This window comes from Myxine glutinosa, chromosome 6 (genome assembly GCF_964187855.1).
Source record: "Myxine glutinosa chromosome 6, kmMyxGlut1.1, whole genome shotgun sequence".
NCBI classification, from domain to species: Eukaryota; Metazoa; Chordata; class Myxini; order Myxiniformes; family Myxinidae; genus Myxine; species Myxine glutinosa.
In genome coordinates, this window is record NC_136266.1 from 14,471,797 (window position 1) to 14,492,175 (window position 20,379).

Consider the following 20,379-nt stretch of genomic DNA (forward strand, 5'->3'; position numbering starts at 1 on the left):
GTAGCAGTAGTGCTTTTGTTGGAAAGGTTACAGAGATTTGCGTTCAGAGCTCATGCAAGCTCAGGCAAACATATGTTCCCAGTTTAATGTCGCTCAATTCCTCATCTCTGCAAGTCCATGGTTTGAACTACAGTAGACAAGGTAGAGCATTTTGAAGTGAAAGCACTACCAAGACAGATAAGGGGAAGGTAAAAGAACGCCAAAGAACACCAAAAAAAGAACGCCAAAGAACACCAAAAAGAATGCCAAATAACACATTTATACAAATAAGAGCAAAGTATCTTGTGGGGAGACAGTACAAAGTGCATCATTTATAGTCCAGGTTTCCTTAAACTTTTGAACAGTGTTACTATATTCTGCCGCCTTGTGCTCCGAAATAATGCGTGAGCGTATTAAGCCCTTCAGACATACAGAACTGTGTTCCACCACATCTCTCTCAATTTTTGCCTTCCTGGTTTTATATATTGCCATTTTTGCACAGGCTAAAATAAAGTTAACAAGGAGATGTCGTGACTTGCTTAGTTTATTTACCGGGTGCCCGATGATAAAAAGTGTTGGAGAGAAGTGAAGCCAGAAGCGCAAGAGAAGATTTTTCATCAGTAAGAACACTGGTTCAAGACGGTGGCATTGAAGGTATATGTGAAATATAGTTTCCCTTTCACCACAAAAGCAGCAATCCTCTGAGAAGTTAGTGAAGTGCCGCATCATAGATCCAGAGCTCAGTGCACCATGTAGCAACCTCCAACTTAAGTCTGCCATCATTCTTGGCGTTGGGTAGAGATAGAGTGAATCCCAACGTGGATGAACAGTCGAAGGAAGTGGAAGAATCTCACGCCAGGGAGTATCCAGTCGGGTTGCAAGAGCTATATAATGGAGCGAGTGGATCACGAGCAGGTATATATTTTTCCTTGATAGCCCACAGAACGACATTTCCACTGTGCCAGGGGTCTTACTCATATTGTTTGCAGGTATTGGCTGAGAGAGCTCGCAACATCGTGGTCGGATTTTAAAATCCATGGAGTTACCGATGGACATCTGTCCAGATCCATCACCCTCTTTGGGATTCTCTAGATATTCCAGACAATCAGGAGGCAAGGAGCTTTTGACCTCTTCAAGTATCCTGCAGGGGATCCTGATTGTCCTCAGGCCCATTTTCGCTGTGAGTTCCTTGGGTAAAAGCGTTCTCTTACCATCGTTCAGAAGGTCTCCCACTGTGGATATGCTACCAGCTAAGAGGCTCCTTCTTACTGAAAAGGAATCCAGAGTTGGGCCCTGTAGAAGAGGGTTGAGAATGAGCGGTTCTTCTAACAGGTCCTTGCCTGGATAAGGAACTGTTCTTTGTACGTCGACTACATTCCAAGCCTTCAGCATTTCTTGATAAAAAAGAGGCAATGTAGCACTAGACAGGCTCCGAGATGTAATGATGAAAAGATTCCTTTTGTACCCAAGATTGAGCACTTTGCTGAAGAAGTATGATGCCAGTGAGCACCATTGTGGTGCAGGGTTCACATGTAGGTAACGTTGTATGGTCTTCAGCCTGGATGCATGGTAGTGGCTTTGAAGGCAGGGAAAAGACTGTCCACCTTCTGAAAAAGGCAAGCTCAGAATGCCCAGGGAAACCCAGTGTTTACCATTCCAAAAGTAGTCCAGTAGCTTCCTCTGCATCTTAACCAGAAACTCCTCTGGAGTGCTTATGCAAGAGAGCCTGAATACTAACTTCGGAATTATAAACTGTTTAATAAGGAGTGTTTTTCCCCTCAGAGACAGGACTTTTAGTCGTCCACTCCAGTCTCTCAACTTTGCTTCGATCTTGTCCCCTAAAGTGTTCCAGTTAATGAGTGGTGAGGACCCATGGGAAGTGGATAAGTGCACCCCCAAATATTTGAGCTCATTGCGACTCCAGGTCAATTTCTGAAAAGGTGTTGGTAACTCCTTTACCTGCATTTATCCAATTAGAAGCCCAGAGCTTTTCCTCCAATTGATTGTAGCAGACGATGCTGCTGAATAGACCTGCTGACAATCATAAACTACTTGCATATCCCTTGCATTACTGGCAAACACGAGAACGTCATCTGCATATGCAGAAAGTTTGAGGTTGACCCTGTTGTGTGGCACCACAATGCCAGTTAGCCTTCTTCTCATTAAACAAAGGAAGGGTTCAATACATAGGGTATATAATTGGCCGGACAGGGGACATCCTTGTCTTATTCCTCTCTCAAATGGAAAGGGCACGAGCAAGAAACCGTTGACTTTAACTAGGCATTCTGCCGACATGTACAACATCTGAATCATGCCTACAAATCTCCTCCCCAACCCAAAAGTTAGCAAGGTTTCAAAGAGATACTCATGGTTCATCTGGTCAAAGGCTTTCTCCTGATCCAAGGAAAGAAATCCGACTTGAGTCCGAGTCATGTCCGCATACTGTATCAGGTCTCTGACAAGGGATATGTTGTCATGTATTGTCCTGCCTGGAATGGCATAAGATTGGTCTGGGCTGACTAATTTTGTCAGGACTGGTCTGAGACGGAGTGACAACATTTTAGCCATGACCTTATAATCCACACACAGCAGAGACACAGGGTGGTAATTCTTCACTTTTCTCAAGTCACCCTCCTTGGGAATCAAGACCAGAATCGCTCGACGCCAAGAAAGGGGCATTATACCTGTATCACATGCTTCCTGAGCTACGCTTAGGTAATCAGGTCCAACCAAGTCTCATACTTTTGTATAGAATTCACATAATAAGCCATCCATGCCAGGGGATTTATCTCTTGATCGGCTGTGCAGGGCGGTTTTCAATTCTTCCAGAGATAATGGAGTCTCCAGCTGCTCCCGGTCTTCTACAGAGGCTTCAGAAAGACTACTCCACAAAGTTCCACCTGCACCTGCATCTGTGCTCTTACCCAAATATAGCTGAGCGTAAGAGGGCTCCAATTCGTTTTTGAACACTCTCCGAGCCATTGAGCAAGAGACCATCTTCAGCTAAGACACTCGATATAGTTCTGAATTGACCTTTGCGTTTTTCCACCCCTTTGAGATAATTCAGGACATATTCATCCTCAGAAATAAACTGCAAACGAGAGCGCACATATGCCCCTCGTGCCTTCACACTACTACATGCTTTAAGGGTGCTCTTCTTTTCTTTGTATGCCTGCAGTTTCAATCATGCCTTGCCTACATCCCACCAGAGTCCAAGTGAACAAAAATCTCCTTTTTTATTCCTCCAGGCTTGCCAAAAATTCAAAAAGATTGACAAAAAAAAGCTTCATCCTGACTTAAAGCACTGTTCAGGTGCCACAAGCCAGGACCTCGCCTTGTTTCAGCCAGGGAAAACTTGATCCAGGCCAAGTTGTGATCTGTGAAATGGGCAACTTTTATGCCGGAGTCACTGACACTCTTACACCAACGGTGAGACACGTAAATTCTATCGAGCCGGGATTGTGATATATGACCACCTCTGATACTCGTATACGTGAATGTTCTGTCTGTGGGGTGTTGTGTGTGCCAAGTATCTCTCAAGTTTAACAGTGTTATGGTTTGTTGTAATATTCTAACAGAGGGATTATGCGGCTCCTGACCTATTCGATCAAGGGAGGGGTCTAGAGTGCAATTAAAGTCTCCTCCAAGAATTACACACTCTTCACCAGGCAAGGTGAGCATGAATCTCTGCAACCGGTTGAAGAAAATCCCCCTTGCAACTCCTGCACAAGGTGCATAAATGTTGTCGAAATTGACAACAAATTCTTCAAACTTTGCTTTTATATGTAGCAACCGCCCCAAACTGGCTTCGTTTATGACAAGTATTTCAGGTTTCCTCTTTGGTGAAAATAGGGTAACCACTCCACAAGATGTGTCCGTTAGGTGACTGAAAAAGGCCAAACCTTCCCATTGGTTTTCCCATCGGGATGCAGCCTCTGGGATCGTGTGGGTTTCCTGCAGAAAGGTTACTTCAAGTTTTTCCTTCACAAAGAATGACAATACCTGGTGCACACGGAATGCATCCTTACAGCCATTGACATTCAATGATCCTATTCGTACGTTTGATGTCATTATTGTATTGAGAGTTTTGTTCCTGTGAAAGTCACCATCTTAAACCAATTTATATTCAGGCCCGTAACTCAACAGCTTTGCTAGAAACTTCCTGACTCGGGTTTGATCGGCTGAGCCTGAAGTCCTTGTTTTATATCCCACTCTCCTTAGTACATACAAGGAATGCACTAGCAAGTCATAATCTTTCCACCGTTTCAGTGCATTTTCCACTTTCTTCCTGCTATGCAAGCTTTGTTCCAGGAACTCGAGTATTTCCTGGCTGGGAATGCAGGAATGGTGTCCTGCAGGTAGGTCTGGCTCTAAACCAGTCAGTGGCCCTTGATAGTCTTCCCCATCACCAATACTTTCTTCATCATCGCTGTCTGGAGGTTCAAGATCCTTCTCCTTTGGTGTACTTATACAATGTGTCAAGTCTTCTGCCATGTCGTTTAAGGCTGACTTGGCATAGTCTTCTGGCGCAGAGGAACGCTCCTTTGGCGCTGATGCGGTGGTCGTTGCTTCACCTCCAGGTAAAACTGTGGGAATGGGTGCCTCTTCCTCAGTTGGTAGAGGAGATCCATCCTTTTGGGGTGGTAAAATAGAGATGTGCTCAACTATTCCCCTTTCTGCACCAACAGTGAGTGAAGTGACATCACCCGAGATGTCGGTCAGTGCCAGCAACTTCTTTGATGCTTGTGTGTCTGGTTCCGTCTGTCTGTCTGTCTGTCTGTCCCACCGATGAATGCTACTTCAGCATCTTTTGAAACTTCGGTGTTAATCCCTCGGTTCAGAACTGCTTTTGTCGATGTTTCAATCCCTGGTTGATGTTTCAATCCCAACTCTCATTTCACCCCGTGCTTCCTTGTTAACGCCTTAAATGGGTGGGCAGGGCGGTTCACACCTGCACCAGAGGTAGTAGCGGCCATTCTTACCCATGCACCATCCAGAGGCATGATTACTATTCACGGTATATTTCCCGTCAAATAAAGATGAAAAAAAAAGATAACAATTAGCTCGTTCGCGAGCTTTTGCTTGTTTTAGCACTACCGTACCGGTATGCTAATGATTAACTCAAAAGGATAGCCTAATCAAACGGGCGTTGAGCAAATAACTTATCGGCTCAATTGCAAATGCAAATATGCAAATGCAAATACCAAACTATGCAAATTTAGCACAGAAAGTCAAGGGTGATTAAGCAAAAACAAGGAAGTCAAACAGTTTTGTGATACGCCACAAATCGGGCGCGGCAAAACAAGCACCACGCAGCGTGACGCGCCGCGGCTAGGCCTAGACACAAACAAACAAGGGTTATTAATCACCCAAACAAATGAACCCACCACGTTCGTAAAACCAAAACAAAACAAAAGTACGAATATAACCCGAAGATAGATGTAGCTGAAAGGCGAATGGAATAGCAACTCGAGGAGCAGCAAAATGGTGTGGCGTAGTAGTAGTAGTTGTAGTATTAGTAGGAGGTGTAGTAGTAGTAGTAGTAGTAGCGACGGCATCCCTTCCAGGGATGTGAGAAAAGGTTACCTGTGAGCATGCTTCAGGAATCTTGAAACGATGCGATGAAGTTTCACATATTTGGGGGGGTGAACGTTCCATCTTTTCCATCTCGATGCGAGAAAGGTTTTCAACATGCTGGTGAGAAAAAGACGGGAAAGTAGGAATGAGATGTTACTCTGCTCAGCCAAGTCAAAACTTAATATTCAATTACTTTAATTAAGGCGAAGCACTTCAACTGGTTATCAAGATAACCTCTTTAATATGAAGGTAAAGATTATTTAAATTCCTTTGGGTGCATAAATTAAAAAAGCAAAACACGCTTGAACATACCTCTCCATCAGGAACAGATTTATGAAGTAACCTTCTTTGTTGGGGACTATTAACTCAACACTTGGTTCTGCAAAACAAAAGCAATGTCAATTCAACAATTCAAACATTAAATGGTAGAACACAACAACAGTGCAATACAGTGCAGTGATGACCAGCACTGTTAATCTGACCAGATCATCCACATCAGCTGCCAAAGGAGTTTCTATATAAAAGAGAGATCAAGCAAAGAAGGAACTTTGGAATTTGGAAAATTCATACAATTTTATAAATTCCATCCAAAACTTCAATCCATCTAATTTTATCAATATGGAGGGAGGTACTTTAACATACGTATCATCCAACCCTTTAAAGGTACTTTAACACAGGAGGCCATTATGCCTCTCAAACCATGTGCTATGACTGCTAACCTATGGTTGTTTGCACTTGCTCAATCCTTTTAAATACCGAGAGGCAAGGAAACAAACAGCATGTACCATTTAGAAACTCTCTGGTTTGACTCGGCCAGGATTTGAAGAGCCAGTCTCCCACTCTCAGGGCAGACGCTCTAATAATTATGCCACCGAGTCTGGTAAAGTATAGAGGGGACACCTGGATTTGAACTGGAGACCTCTTCATCTGCATTCAAATGCTCTACGATGTGGTGTATCCCTAAAATGTGACAGGAGAAAGATGGATCTCCCACGACAGTTATTACGTAACAAGCTCCTAATCACATACAAAAAATACACCAATTGTATGCATGCATGAATGTCGGCATGTATGTATGCATGTATGTATGTATTGTTACGGATTCGTCACTTCCGCCTTTGTTGTTGATTATTTACTTGTAGGATTTTTAGATTCAGGTAATATTGTTGTGAAGATTTTGGTGTGAAATGGAGATGACTTTAGTAAAAGGTAAAAAAAATGTTTGTGGAGGAAAAAGAAAAACGCGGCAAAGAACCAGAAGGAGGAGGAGGAGGAGAACGGCCAGAAGAGACATACAGCTGTGAATCGCGTGGAGGCTGCGAGCGGACTTTTATGAAATTGGTCGCGAATGAGTTGAGGCTTCCCGGAAAGGGATTGTCCGCGACATCGTCATATATCGTGAGTGCAATTAAACCTGCGTCTCAGGTTTTGTCACCAAGTGAGTTGAAAGACTGGACCTATGGTGATTCCTGTGATTGATTTTGATTAAATGTGATTCTGTATTGAGATTTTCTAGTCTACTCTGGGATACAAAACGTAAACTGTTCATCTGGCGGAGGTATGCTCTCTACTGAGTACCGTTCCAGTCACCTGTACACATGGCATAGTGTAAGTGGTTTAACCAGTGATCTCTACCAGAAAGCCCGCAACCCCCACCCCGTTTTCTTCTAATAAATATTTTCTTGTTAATGAGAACTTGTGTGTGGTCATCAAACATTGGCTTCATATTGCATAGGGAATTGGCAAATTAACAAACAAAAAAAAGTTTAAACAACAAACCATCTCCGTCGATGTATTTCGAGAGGGAGAAACCAAGGCGAATGAGGAGTGGAAGGGACTCCTCCATCATGGACACCTTCTGTGGAGACAAGTGTTGTACAATATGTAAGAGGACCAAAATCCTTCCTCTTTCACCAAACTGCACAGTGATTCCACAAGTATCCAATTTGATATTTTGATAACATGGTTATAGCAATACCTGAGCAGCTTTTGATGAGGCCATTAAAAATGCAATTTCCCTATTAGGGGATCTTTCGGAAATTACTGATACAAACAACGACATTACTCGCACGATAATCCAAGAAACGGCAAAATATTCCACATAAAAAATTTTCCCATGCATATAATTATTACTTTTTTATTACAGGTACATATATCTATTGAAAAAATAATGTTGTGTTTTGGACCGTTGTGAGTATCTCACTTGTACAACTTTGTGCACACTCGTAAGATAATAAATAAATCACCTGGGCGTTTACTTACAACCTTAGGGGATTTCACCTCCTAAGTCTAATTATAGACAAAGGGTAGATAATGCAAGACTATAAAGGGATGGAATTTAACGGATGTGGTAACCATAATCATCATCATCATCTTGTACCATGTTCTAAAACGAGTGTCAATTCTACCAAAGTCGTTCTTTAAGCTGGGGTTACAATCCCTGGGGCTACAATCCCTGGGGTTACAATCCCAGATGGGTCGCCAATCCGACACAGGACACTCGACTGAAGGTGACAGGGATTTGTGATTTGTTCAGGGGGGTTTTTTTGTATGCTAAGTCGAGGGTCGTGTGAGAGCTAACATTTCGAGCATATAATAGAGGAAGCGGGAGACAAGAGGGGGAGAGAGAAGGAGCACATCATCAGTAGAGGAACAGGGACATCAGGAGATATGTGGAAGGGAGAGGACTGGGGTGGGGTACATGGGATAAACAAGATGGATGCTACAGGGACTTTCAGGAAAGAAGTTGGAGATTGAAAGAGCTGCATTTGCGGTGGATTAATGGAGGTAGAAAAGTTAAAGATGTTGGATGGTGGAAGATAAGAGATGGTGGTGAACAGCTGTTTTAAAGACCTGGAGAGAGGAGTGGGATTGAAGAGAGTGAGGGAGTTTGTTCCAGAGGCGGGAGAAAAGAGGAATGAAAGAGTGAAGGTGAGCAGATAGTTTCAGAAAGTCGGATATTCGAGCAGGAATTCTTAGAATCCACTGGTAATCGGTGGTAAAAATTCTGATGAAATGTTGATTCCAAGGGAAACAAAAACTCAGATTTACATTTCCCCATAAACTAATCCCAAGTAATTCTCAAGGTGCTGTGCTTAGTGAAATGCCACTTGTGGAAATTGGTTGTGGATTCTGGATTGAAGATTGAAGGTGAGCAAAGAGTCTTGATTATGGTAGTTTGACCAGAAAAGGGTGTTGGCAGATCTTGTGCAACCTGTAGGAATATTTGGGGGACAGAGCACAGACAGGGCTGGGGGAGCAAGGCTGGAGAGGAGTCGGTAGAAGACAGAAAGACCACCCAAGCCTGCAGTGAGAGACAGAAAGGCCCTCAGAATCAGCTTCATCCTGGGAGATTCGAATGTTTCTAAAAGCTTTGGTTTCTACATCATGAAACCGAGGATGCCAGAAATAGCTCACTTACTCTGTGCGAATAATACTGTGGGATCTTTACCCTCCACTAACTAAAACTGGCAGACAAGACGTCACGTTTAACGTCCTTCCGATGGTTGGCACAACACACATTCATGAATCATGCAAAACACACCTTGCCTGCAAATCGCAATGATAACAATTCATAGCTGGGTCGTGATTCAAACCCAGAGTGGACAGTTCAGAGGTGATTGTGCTTACCTTTCGGCTATCCTGCCAGAAATCAGGCACACTGGGACGTCTGAAATTTGGGATTGAAATAATGTACAACAAACTTTTAGGGTTACATTGTCGCCATACGTCTACATAAGGTAAACGATATGAAATTGAATTGCAGTACAGCCTCAAAATAATAAACTCATTCCAGTGAAGGCATCATGATTTCCTTAAAGGAGGACCCCCACCTAAATCCACCCTCGTACGAACAAGGAGAGGTCCTCTCTCATTCATGACTAAGTGAGCACGATGAGTAAAGCATCACCCACACTGAAGATCACCCCTGATAAAATCATGGCAAAACTTCCACAATACAACAACAACAACATGCATTTTAAAAGGCCATTTTCCCTGCAAGAGCGGGGGTTAGCCTTGCGGTCCCCATGACAATCTTCTCCATTTTGCCCTATTTTCTGCATCTCTCCTTGTTAAGCCCCTTGCCCGCATTTCTTCTTCCACCATCTTTAGCCAAGTCTTTCTCGGTCTTCCCCGTCTTCTACTTCCTTCTACATTCATTTCCATCACTCTTCTCAACCAGTCACTTTCATCCTTCCTCAACACATGACCAAACCATCTCAACCTGTTCCTCTTCACAGCATCAATCACAGGCTCTATTCCCATCATCTTTCGCAATTCATCATTTGTCTTCCTCTCTCTCAACGATACTCCGCACATCCGTCGAACCATTCGCATTTCCACCCTTTCCAACCTTCGTTGCTGCTCTACGTTCATTACCCATGTCTCGCTCCCATAAATCATAACACTTCTCACACATGCAGCATACACCTTTCCCTTCAGCTTCAACGACACTCCCCTCATCATCAGCACGCCACTCAATTCCCGAAACTTCTTCCATGCACATCTCACTCGAGCAACCGTTGCCGAGTCTGATCCACCTTCTCCATTCAGCATGTCTCCGAGGTAGTAAAATGTTTTCACACCTTCCAGCTTCACGCCGTCTCCAAGATCCAACTCAACATTTCCTCCATCTGCAGCTCCCTCTGTGCACACCTTACATTTGAATGTAGCTGCCACACTGGTTAATGACCCTCTCAGACCACTACATTTTTGATGAACCCACTCAGCGCACATTGTACACTGAATGGGGTTCACTCCGACACCCTTCCTACACACAGCACAGGGCCACTTCCCAGTTCTTTCCACCTCACCACATGCTTTACCACTTGCCATCACCTTCGTCTTTCCGATATTCACTTTTTTTTTTTTTTTTTTTTTTTTTTGTATACAAGATCGAGGCTCGTGAAAGACCTTCAGACCTTTTGTCTCCATACATTCTTTCCACGTGTTCATCTTTTCCTTCAGTCCATCCATACTTTCCGCAATCAACACCAGATCATCTGCATACAACAACTCCCACGGTAAACCCTCCTTTACGTTCTGAGCCAGCACCTCCATCACAGCTACAAATAGTAGTGGACTTATTACCGACCCCTGATGCACTCCCACCTTCACCTCAAACTCACCACTGTTCCCGTCCTTCGTCCTTACAGCTGTGCGTGCTCTTTTGTACATTGCCATCACTACTCTGATCAACCATTCCTCCACTCCTAACTTCCTCAATGCCCATGTCAATACTTTGCGTGGAACCCGATTGAATGCTTTCTCCAGATCAACAAACCAAAGAAACAACTTCTTCCTCTTCTCCATGTACTTCGCCTGCAACTGCCTCACAATGAAAAGCGCGTCTGTCGTTCCTCTTCCTGGCATGAACCCAAACTGCATTTCGTCAATCTTCACTTTCTTCCTTATCCTCCTCTCCAACACCCTTTCCAATACCTTCATTCCATGCTCCAATAACTTTATCGCTCGGTACGAGCCACACTCCAGAGGGTCACCTTTCCCCTTGAAAAGAGGGACGAGGGTACTCAGTTCCCAATCCACTGGAATGCGGCCTTCTTTCACCACCAGATTACAGATCTCTGTCATTCTCTTCACACCCCAAATTCCTGCTGCCTTCAACGTATCTCCCACAACTCCCGTCAGCCCTCCCGCTTTTCTACCCTTCATTGCTTTTATCGCTTCCTCAACTTCCTTCTCAGTTATCTTCTCTGCCGGTCCTAAAACTGGGTTACTCTCTATGTTGCCATCCCATTCATTCTCTGTATTCAACAGCATTTCCATATATCTTTTCCATCTTCCTTTAATTCCATCTGGGTCGACAACGATTTGTCCCACTTCATCCTTCAAGCAACTCACCCCCATCACATCACACCTCTCTTTCGCTATCTGCTTTGCAATCCTGAATACTGCTTTCTGACCCTCTTCTGAATCCAAGCGTTCTCCGAACATTTTCCTACATGCCTCCTGCGCCTTTGCTACCTCTTTCTTTGCAGCCTTCCTGGCTGCCTTATAACTTTCATGCTCTGCTGTTTCTGCTCCCGTAACCTTCGCCTTCTGCCACTCCTTGAACTTCTTCCGCTTCTCGTCAATCCTCTTTCCAACTTCATCATCCCACCACCATGTTTCCAAGTGCCTCGGTGGTCCTTTTGTCCATCCACATACCTCACCAACGGCTCCCAACAGACTCGCTTTCATTCACATCCAACCACTTTCAAGCTCAACCACATCATCCTCGACCCTACTCAGCCGCTCTTTTAATGCCTCCCTTACTGTCACCTCTTTCAACCTCCACACCTTCATTCTCGGTTGGTACTTCACCCGCCGAGCTCTCCTCGCACCTTTCACCCTTACGTCGCAGACAACCAAGTGGTGCTGTGAAACAGCCTCCTCCCCCGGGATCACCTTTGTGTCCCGGAGGTGCCCCCTATCTCGCCTACGCACCATCAGGTAGTCAACGGTTGTCGTCGACCCACCTGACGTGTATGTAACAAGCTTATTATCCTCTTTCTGGAACTGAGTATTACAAATCAACAAATCAGCTCCATCAGCAAACTCCAAAATCCTTTCACCTTCTCCATTTCTCACACCATATCCGTAACCGCCATGAACTCCGTCAAAACCATCCATACTCCTTCCCACATGTCCATTTAGGTCTCCTCCTACCACAACAACTTCCTCATCTTTCACGTTTTCCATCAGCTTCTCTATCGCACACCAGAACTTGTCCTTCTCTTCATCGCTTCGACCAACCTGCGGAGCATATCCCGAGATGACGTTCACCAAGAGCTTTCCAATCATCATTTTCACCATCATCAACCTATCACTCACTCTAGTCACACTCACCACACTGTCTACAAACTCCTCAGAAAACAGGACACCACCACCATTCACGCCCTCCAGGCACCCTTGCCACACACACTTGTATTTCTGTCTCTGCCTACCCTTCACCATTCTCACACCACTTCCCTTCCATCTCGTCTCTTGCACACAACATATGTCCACTCTTCTTCTGACCAATACTTCCACCACTTCTCCTGATCTCCCTGTCATTGTCCCTACATTCCATGTCCCAAACCTCAGAAACCGATCTCCACTTCGGGCTGTACACTGCCCACATGTAGTTGTAATTGTCATGGTTCTCTTTTTGAGGCAATGTTTTTATGGCCGGATGCCCTTCCTGACGCCAACCCTCTTAGTCGCCTCTTACGACACGCAGGGATACGGCGTACCTATTCTTATCCAGGGTACACACTGGGAAACGTTTAAAACATGGAAATTCTGGGGTTGGGGGGGCGGGGCGGCGTCAGCATCACGGCTGCGGTTTAAACATATTTAAATAAATATTTAAACAAAACCATGAAAAACAATCTGGGAAAAGTCTCTAAGTGAGAACGTGGATTTGAGAAAGCAGGAGCAGAGGTGAAAGAAAACGAGATATAGGGGGTGGGGCACAAGTCGAGACGAGGAGGCCGCACGAGACACCTGGCCGCACGAGGCGCACGAGGCGCGAACAAAGAAACGACTAATTACACACAGATTTGCAACAACTACAAAACCAAAACCAAATAGAAACACACAATAACACATACACAACAAAATACGCAGCGGAAATTTGACAAAGAAACGAACGGGAAAACACTCAAACTTTGATGCCGTGGAGAGATCGAAGCAAGCCCCGTCGCTCGAGCTCCACAATCCACAACCAATTTCCACAAGTGGCATTTCACTAAGCACAGCACCTTGAGAATTACTTGGGATTAGTGTATGGCGAAATGTAAATCTGAGTTTTTGTTTCCCTTGGAATCGACATTTCATCAGAATTTTTACCACCGATTACCAGTGGATTCTAAGAATTCCTGCTCGAATATCCGACTTTCTGAAAATTTTAGCCAAGTCAATGCCTTCATAATCGCAGCATAATTTACACATGAAACATAAAGGTAGGCGGACATGTTGATAAATTATAATGTGCCGAGTATGCTAGGTATTGTTGTGATGATAAATCAAACACGCAATGCTGAAATAAGGCACTGCATTAATGCTCGAGGTTACGTGGAAAATTATCGATGCTATTATGTTCATGGGGGTAGGTAAGAGAATACTGTAGGAAAGGTAGGATTGAATAGGAAATAGCATGGACCCATGGGCGTCGAAAGGTGGGGGACAGGGGGGACATGTCCTTCCCACTTTTTATGCAGGGAAACCGGAGGGTGTTTGGTAACATGGTGCCAGAGGTGCGCCGCATGTTTCATCAAGTGGAACGTCTTTTCAGGTTGCTTCTTGTTTCTCCTGCAAGCTCTTGTGAAGCTTAATTCGACAATTTGTCTGTGTTTCATGCTTCAGATAGGCAATGTCCCGTCCGCCCTCCCCCCCCCCCCCCGCCACACACACACACACACATTTTCAAAGCATTCGACGCCTATGCATGGACCGTGTGATGTGTAGGAGAATTTCAATGTACTAAGTAGGGAAAATGTAGCTTAAGGTTGTGTTTAAATGTCATCATACGAGGGATGATGCCATGTTAATTAGTAGTAGGGTTTAAGGTTAATTTCCCCTGTTCATGATACCCTCTGTGGCCATCCCTAACATTTAAAACAACTGCCGGCCAAGCAAAACAGCAGCCGGCTAGTATTCACGCTCCATGGACATGATACAGCAAAGACCCGCCCAGGAGAGGTGTGCCGAAAATGGTTCAATGTGCGGGAAATGGGACTGGCAGGCCACGCCCCCCGAGTGACGTGGCTAGATGACATAGGTGGACGAAGAAGAAGCTTCGCAATTGGGTCTGGAGCAAAAGCATGAGTGGTTAAGGAGAGGAAACTTTAAGAGACTGGAGAGAAAGAGGGCCGTCTACGCCACTCGCCTCACTCCCGGGCGCCCTCTGTGTTTGGTTTTGACGCCTTTTTTCCGAGCTTCCCTCGCAGGTGGCTCCGGGCTCCGACAACTGCAGACCTTCCAAAGGATCCATATTGGGGCCAGCTAAGTGCCAGAGAGGACTTCTATTTTCTTACTTAACCCTTTGTGCATGTTTGAGTCCGTAAATATGGAGGCACCTCACGTTAGCATTTTTACCTCTGCTTTTTTTCATTATTTTCATCCCGTGCCTTTATTTTCTTGTAAATAATTATCCTTACATTTTTCGTTGTCGTGTTCTTGGTTGGGTTTCGGAATAAACCCGTGTGTTCGTGAAGTTAAACGCTTCGTATTTCTTCCATCCCACGCGCGTCATAACCGCCAAATTGGAGATCGGGGTTGAAGCTGATTTGGTTCATCTGTCCTAGGCTGGTGATAACTAGCTGCGGACGCGACAATACTAAATGTTAATAAAATCCTTGCGAGAACGCTACTGCATAGGCATTCAACTCACCTGCATCACCCAAATCTCCAAATGAAGGTCAATGAAAACCTCGTCGATATCCTCGCATTCCCTGAAGACAGACATGTGATGATACATTAAACACACCAACCACTTGCTGTGATTCTTACCATAATTCAACATACATACGCACAGTGAACATATTTGTGTACCTGATGGTGACAATTCCATTCCCGTATTCCTCAGTCACTTTCTCGATATCAGATCTGAGTTGGGGGTGTCTGCGGGATTCTGGACGATCTGGAATTGTCTGCAAAGTGGTAAAGAAAGTTTTTTTTCAGATTTGTTGACACAATTTCATGGCTTTCAGTGAGAACATTCAAAATAGTGCAAATTTTCAGAGGAGGAGAATATTTTTGTAGCGTGATTAGTCATTTTTAAATGCAAACTCCAAAGCAGATGGAAGAACAATGTTATGGTTGCCACTTTCCTTTTTCCAGTCAAAATGAAACAATTCAAATTTTTCCTATTTGTTTCATTCACCATTGCACAATGAGTTTGCAGTGCTATGAATGGCACTTCTTGATCAAGTACCAAAGCTGAATTTGATATAATTTAGGATATTTATAATTTTAGACTATCACTACCTACAATCATTTCTTCAGCACAATTTAGGAGCAGTTGCTATCATGAAATAAAATTTATACTCGTCCAAAAAAAATTAAATGTTTGGAGGATGAATAATGTGACATATTCTAGGTGTGGTGACACTGCGAGTGGTCGTTGATGTGTGATGTTTCCTGCAGCACTGGAGTCAGCAAAGTGAAGGCTGCACATGATTGCGTACCAAAGTGAAATAAATAAGTTGGAGGTTGTTGAGGATCCTAAATCAGGAACCTAAGCCCTCCCGCAGAAACCGCTCTGGCAACAACCAACAATGCCCGCATGACTACCTATGTGCAGTGTGTCCTGGGTCTCAATCATTCTTCTTGTCCCATTGCTTTGACCGGTGTTTTTGCCTCTCACTCTGCTCATCGTTCGATCATGGCTCCCAAGTGCAAGACCAGTGCCGGAGATGCGTCGACTACCAAGAGGCAGAAGAAAGTGATGAGCCCGAGCCAGAAAGTGGAGCTTCTGGACCGGCTTTCGAGAGGAGAGGGTACGGCCTCTGTTGGCAGGCACTAGGATGTGAATAAATCCACCAATCGCTACGTAAGAAAGAATGACAAGGCGATCCGATAAAGTGTGTCGAGCATCGTACAGAGCACCAAGGTGGCCGCCCAGGTCCGGGACATCCACTTAGAAAGGGTGGACGTCCACATAGATAGAGGACAACGCGCAGAAGAACATGCCTTTGAGTGGACCACTCATTCACTCAAAGGCAAGGTTTATTTACGCACATCTGTCTGGCGAGGGTAACGCTAGCACGAGTGATGCGCTGATAGATGCAGGTACGAGCAGGCCTAGTTCATTCGAAGCGAACAGGGGATGGTTTCATCGCTTCAAAGATCGATATGGTCTCCTCAATCTCAAAATGACAGACAAGCCTGCCTCTGGGTACCACAACATGACCAAAACGTTCCCTGCTCAACTCGTGCAGCTGATCGACAAGAAGGGATACCTGCCAGAGCAAGTCTTCAATGCAGATGAGACTGGCCTCTTCTGGAAAAAAAAAAATGCCCAAAATAAGTTTCAGCTTGAAGCACGAAGGGCCAACATCAGGATTCAAGGTCACCACAGACAGGGCATAGCTTCTCCTCTGCGCAAATGCAAAAGAGGACTGTATGAGAAAGCCCATGATGCTGTACCATTCCATGAATCGGCGTGCTCTCAAGGGCGAGAAGAAACACACTTTCATTCCTCTTTTCTCTCGCGTTTGGAACAAACTCCCTCACTCTCTTCAATCTCATTCCTCCATCCATGTCTTGAAAACAGCTGTCCAACATCATCTCTTATCTTCTCCCATCCAAAACCTTGATCTTTTCTACCCCCGTTAAAACACCCCAAATCCACCTTTTTCAATCTCCGACTTCATTCCTGAAATTCCTGGTAGTGTCCACTTGTTTTATACCGTGTACGGCCTTCAATAAACGCATTCCTTCAATAAAGGAAACGCAAATTTCCTTTATTGAAGGAAATTGAAGGAAGATCTCTCCATACAGGTTGCTTCTGACAATCCAGACTTGATCTGCTTAACAGAGACTTTCCTCCTTCAAGATGTCTCTGATTCCTTAATATCTCTTCCTGGTTACTCCCTCCTCCGGTATGATAGACCTGAGCCTCGGCCTGGTGGTGGGGTGGCTATCTTTGTCAAAAACTCTCTTCCTCACTCTCCTTGCACTGCTCTCTTTCCTCCTCACCCGCAGGAGTACCTCTGGTTACGGCTTCCTCTCCGCTCCCACCTTTTGTTCATATGTGTTCTGTACCGTCCCCCAAACAGTGATGACTCCATCTACATTTCAATGTCTGACAACATGGACCAACTTCTATCCACTCATCCCAACTCTCTCTTCCTCATATGTGGTGACTTCAACTGTCATCATGCCACCTGGTTGGGTGTGGGTTCCTCTCTCACTAGTCATGGCACCTCAGCAAAGGACTTCTGTGACTCACTGGGATTGACACAATCTGTCAATTTCCCGACCCGGATCTCAGCCAATGGAGTATCTTCTCTTCTAGACTTGGATATGACAAACTTCCCTGCTAATGTCTGCTGCTCTTCTTCTACTCCAATCGGTTCTTCTGATCATGTGCTTGTCAAAGTGGACATCTCTCTGGCCATTCTCAGAGAGCCTCCTCAGCGTCGACGAGTCTGGCATTTCACTCAGGCCGACTGGGACGGTCTTCAAGCAGCCATCAATCGTCTGGATTGGTCTCCCATCTCCACTGCCTCTGACATCAATTCTTCCTGGGAATTCTTCCAAAGCAAACTGATCTCTCTCATGCACAGATTTATCCCATCTCGCCTTCAATTGTCTTACCCTTCCTCCCGTCCATGGTACACTGAATCTTGTGGTGAGGCAGTTGCCCTGAAACAACTTGCCTTTGCCTCTTGGAAGGCTAATCCAACTGAAGGAAATCTCAGTTCCTTCCACCAAGCTCGGAACAAGTGTGTGTCTACCCTCAGGAGTGCCAGGAAGCACTATCTCTCCTCACTCAAGAATGAACTCTCAAACCTGTCTCCTTCCTCCAAATCCTGGTGGCGTCTGGTCAAATCCGTTTCTGGTGTTTGTTCCCCCTCCATCCCCTCCCTTACCTCAAATGGCCACACAGTTGACATCGCACGTGACAAAGCCGAATGCCTCAACTCTGTGTTCGCCTCGAAATCCTTAGTCCCAAACCCATCTCTCTCTGTTCCCACCTTTCCCAGTCGAACCCAAATGCTCCTGGACTCTGTGTCCTTCTCTCCTGACAAGGTGGAGGAGTTTTTGTCAAACCTCGACTCTGATTCTGCAACTGGACCAGACGGCATCAGCCCACGGGTCCTAAAATCCTGCTCTGCCGCTCTATCTCACCCTCTCTCTGTTCTTTTCACCCTATCTTTTGCTCAAGGTCATCTGCCAGCATCCTGGAAATCAGCTAACATTACCGCTTTACACAAAAAAGGTGCAAAAACAGATCCTTGCAACTACAGACCAATCAGCCTGCTCCCAATTATCAGCAAAGTCATGGAATCCATCATTGCTTCGGATATGAAATCTTTCCTCTTCTCCAATGGCTTGATCTCTGATCATCAATTTGGTTTCAGACCAGGTCACTCTACTCTGGACATGCTGCTTCTGCTGTCTCAACAATGGATGGAGGTCCTGAATGCCAAACAGGAAATCAGAGCTGTCTCCCTTGACATATCAAGGGCCTTTGATACGGTCTGGCACCCAGCTCTGCTCACCAAACTCTCCTCCTATGGTATCCATGGAAATCTCCATGCATGGCTTGCGGACTTCCTCTCTGGTCGTAGTCAACGTGTGGCCCTGAATGGATTTCTCTCATCTCCCCTTCCTGTTCAGGCTGGAGTTCCCCAAGGAAGTGTGCTGGGCCCTGTGCTTTTTCTGGTCTTTATCAATGATCTCTCTGACTCTCTGGAAAATCCTCTCTATCTCTTTGCTGATGACTCCACTCTCTGCCGCTCCATTCCTCTTCCCTCAGATAGGCAGTCTGCAGCCTCCTCACTCTCTGAAGACCTGGACAAAATCACAGACTGGTCAAACAAGTGGAACATGTCTTTCAATCCTGCCAAATCTCACTCTCTTACTATGTCTCTCCGAAAAGATCGACTGGACAACCCTCCCATCTACTTTCTCAACAATCCTCTCCAAGAAGTTCTGTCACTCAAGCTTTTGGGTCTCACTATCTGCCATGATCTTTCTTGGGAAAACCACATTTCCAAGCTGGCCTCCAAAGCCAGTCGCCGACTGGGCATCCTCCGTCGTGCGAAGTCCTTCCTCGGCACACCTGAGCTCCTCACCACATACAAGGCTTTCATCCGCAGCTCAATGGAATACTGTTCTCCCCTATGGGCTGGTGCTCCTGCCTCACACCTGGCTCGGCTTCACGCTGTTGAATCCAAAGCTTTCAAAATCATTGGAATCTCCCGCGATGAAGCTATCTCTGAGGGCCTTTCACTCACTCACCGCAGGCAGGTAGGTGGTCTTTCTGTCTTCTACCGACTCCTCTCCGGCCTTGCTCCCCTAGCTCTCTCCGTGCTCTGTCCCCCAAATATTCCTACAGGTCGCACAAGATCTGCCAGCAACCCTCTGATGGTTAAACTGCCGAAATCTCGGCTCTCTGCTCACCTTCACTCTTTCATTCCTCTTTTCTCCCGCCTGTGGAACAAACTCCCACACTCCCTTCAATCCCTCTCCTCCCTCCAGGTCTTTAAAACAGCTGTTCACCACCATCTCTTATCTTCCCCCATCCATAACCTTGATCTTTTCTACCCCCACTAATTCACCCCAGATCCACCTTGTTTGAAATTCCAACTTATTTCCTGGAAATCCTGGCAGTGTCCATATGTTTATACCTCTCCCACGCCGCCCCCCCCCCCCCCTTCACATGCCTCCCCCCCTTCACATGCCTCCCCCCTTCACATGCCTCCCCCCCAAAGCCCTCTCCCTCCCACAGATCTCTCGATGTCTCCATGTCTCTCGGTCCCTGCTCTCAAATGTTGTGTTTGTGTCCTTCCCCCTCTCTCCCCATCTTGTCTACCGCTCCCGATGTTATTTGTTTTATGTGTCTGTTTGTCTTTCTGTGTGATTAATTTTCGCTCTTTCACGAGCCTCGATCTTGTATACAAAAAAAAAAAAAAAAAAAAATATAGCATTCCTTCAATAAACATTGGAAACGGTACCTCACCTCAATGACACTCATGAAAGTTGCAAATCATAAGGGAATTTCAGTGAGCATATAATGGTGAAGAATGGAATCCTTTGTCGCAGAAAGGATAAAGTTGCGGAGCAAAGAAACTACATATTATCGAGTAGGCTTGAGGGGAAATTGTG

At 45.3% G+C, this 20,379-nt stretch overlaps 1 protein-coding gene across 2 annotated transcripts in view; it reads right to left on the bottom strand.

The window, feature by feature from the left end:
* LOC137429139 (protein mono-ADP-ribosyltransferase PARP6-like) overlaps window positions 1-20,379 on the bottom strand; it is a 139,396-nt gene that overhangs the window by 80,931 nt on the left and 38,086 nt on the right. For both annotated transcript variants that reach the window (XM_078779623.1, XM_078779622.1), the window contains exons 9-13: window positions 15,094-15,191; window positions 14,933-14,993; window positions 7,336-7,414; window positions 5,869-5,935; window positions 5,566-5,673 (exon numbers count right to left, since the gene is read on the bottom strand). In XM_078779623.1, the coding sequence (XP_078635749.1) occupies window positions 5,566-5,673; window positions 5,869-5,935; window positions 7,336-7,414; window positions 14,933-14,993; window positions 15,094-15,191 (413 nt within the window). The remainder of the gene's footprint in view (window positions 1-5,565; window positions 5,674-5,868; window positions 5,936-7,335; window positions 7,415-14,932; window positions 14,994-15,093; window positions 15,192-20,379) is intronic.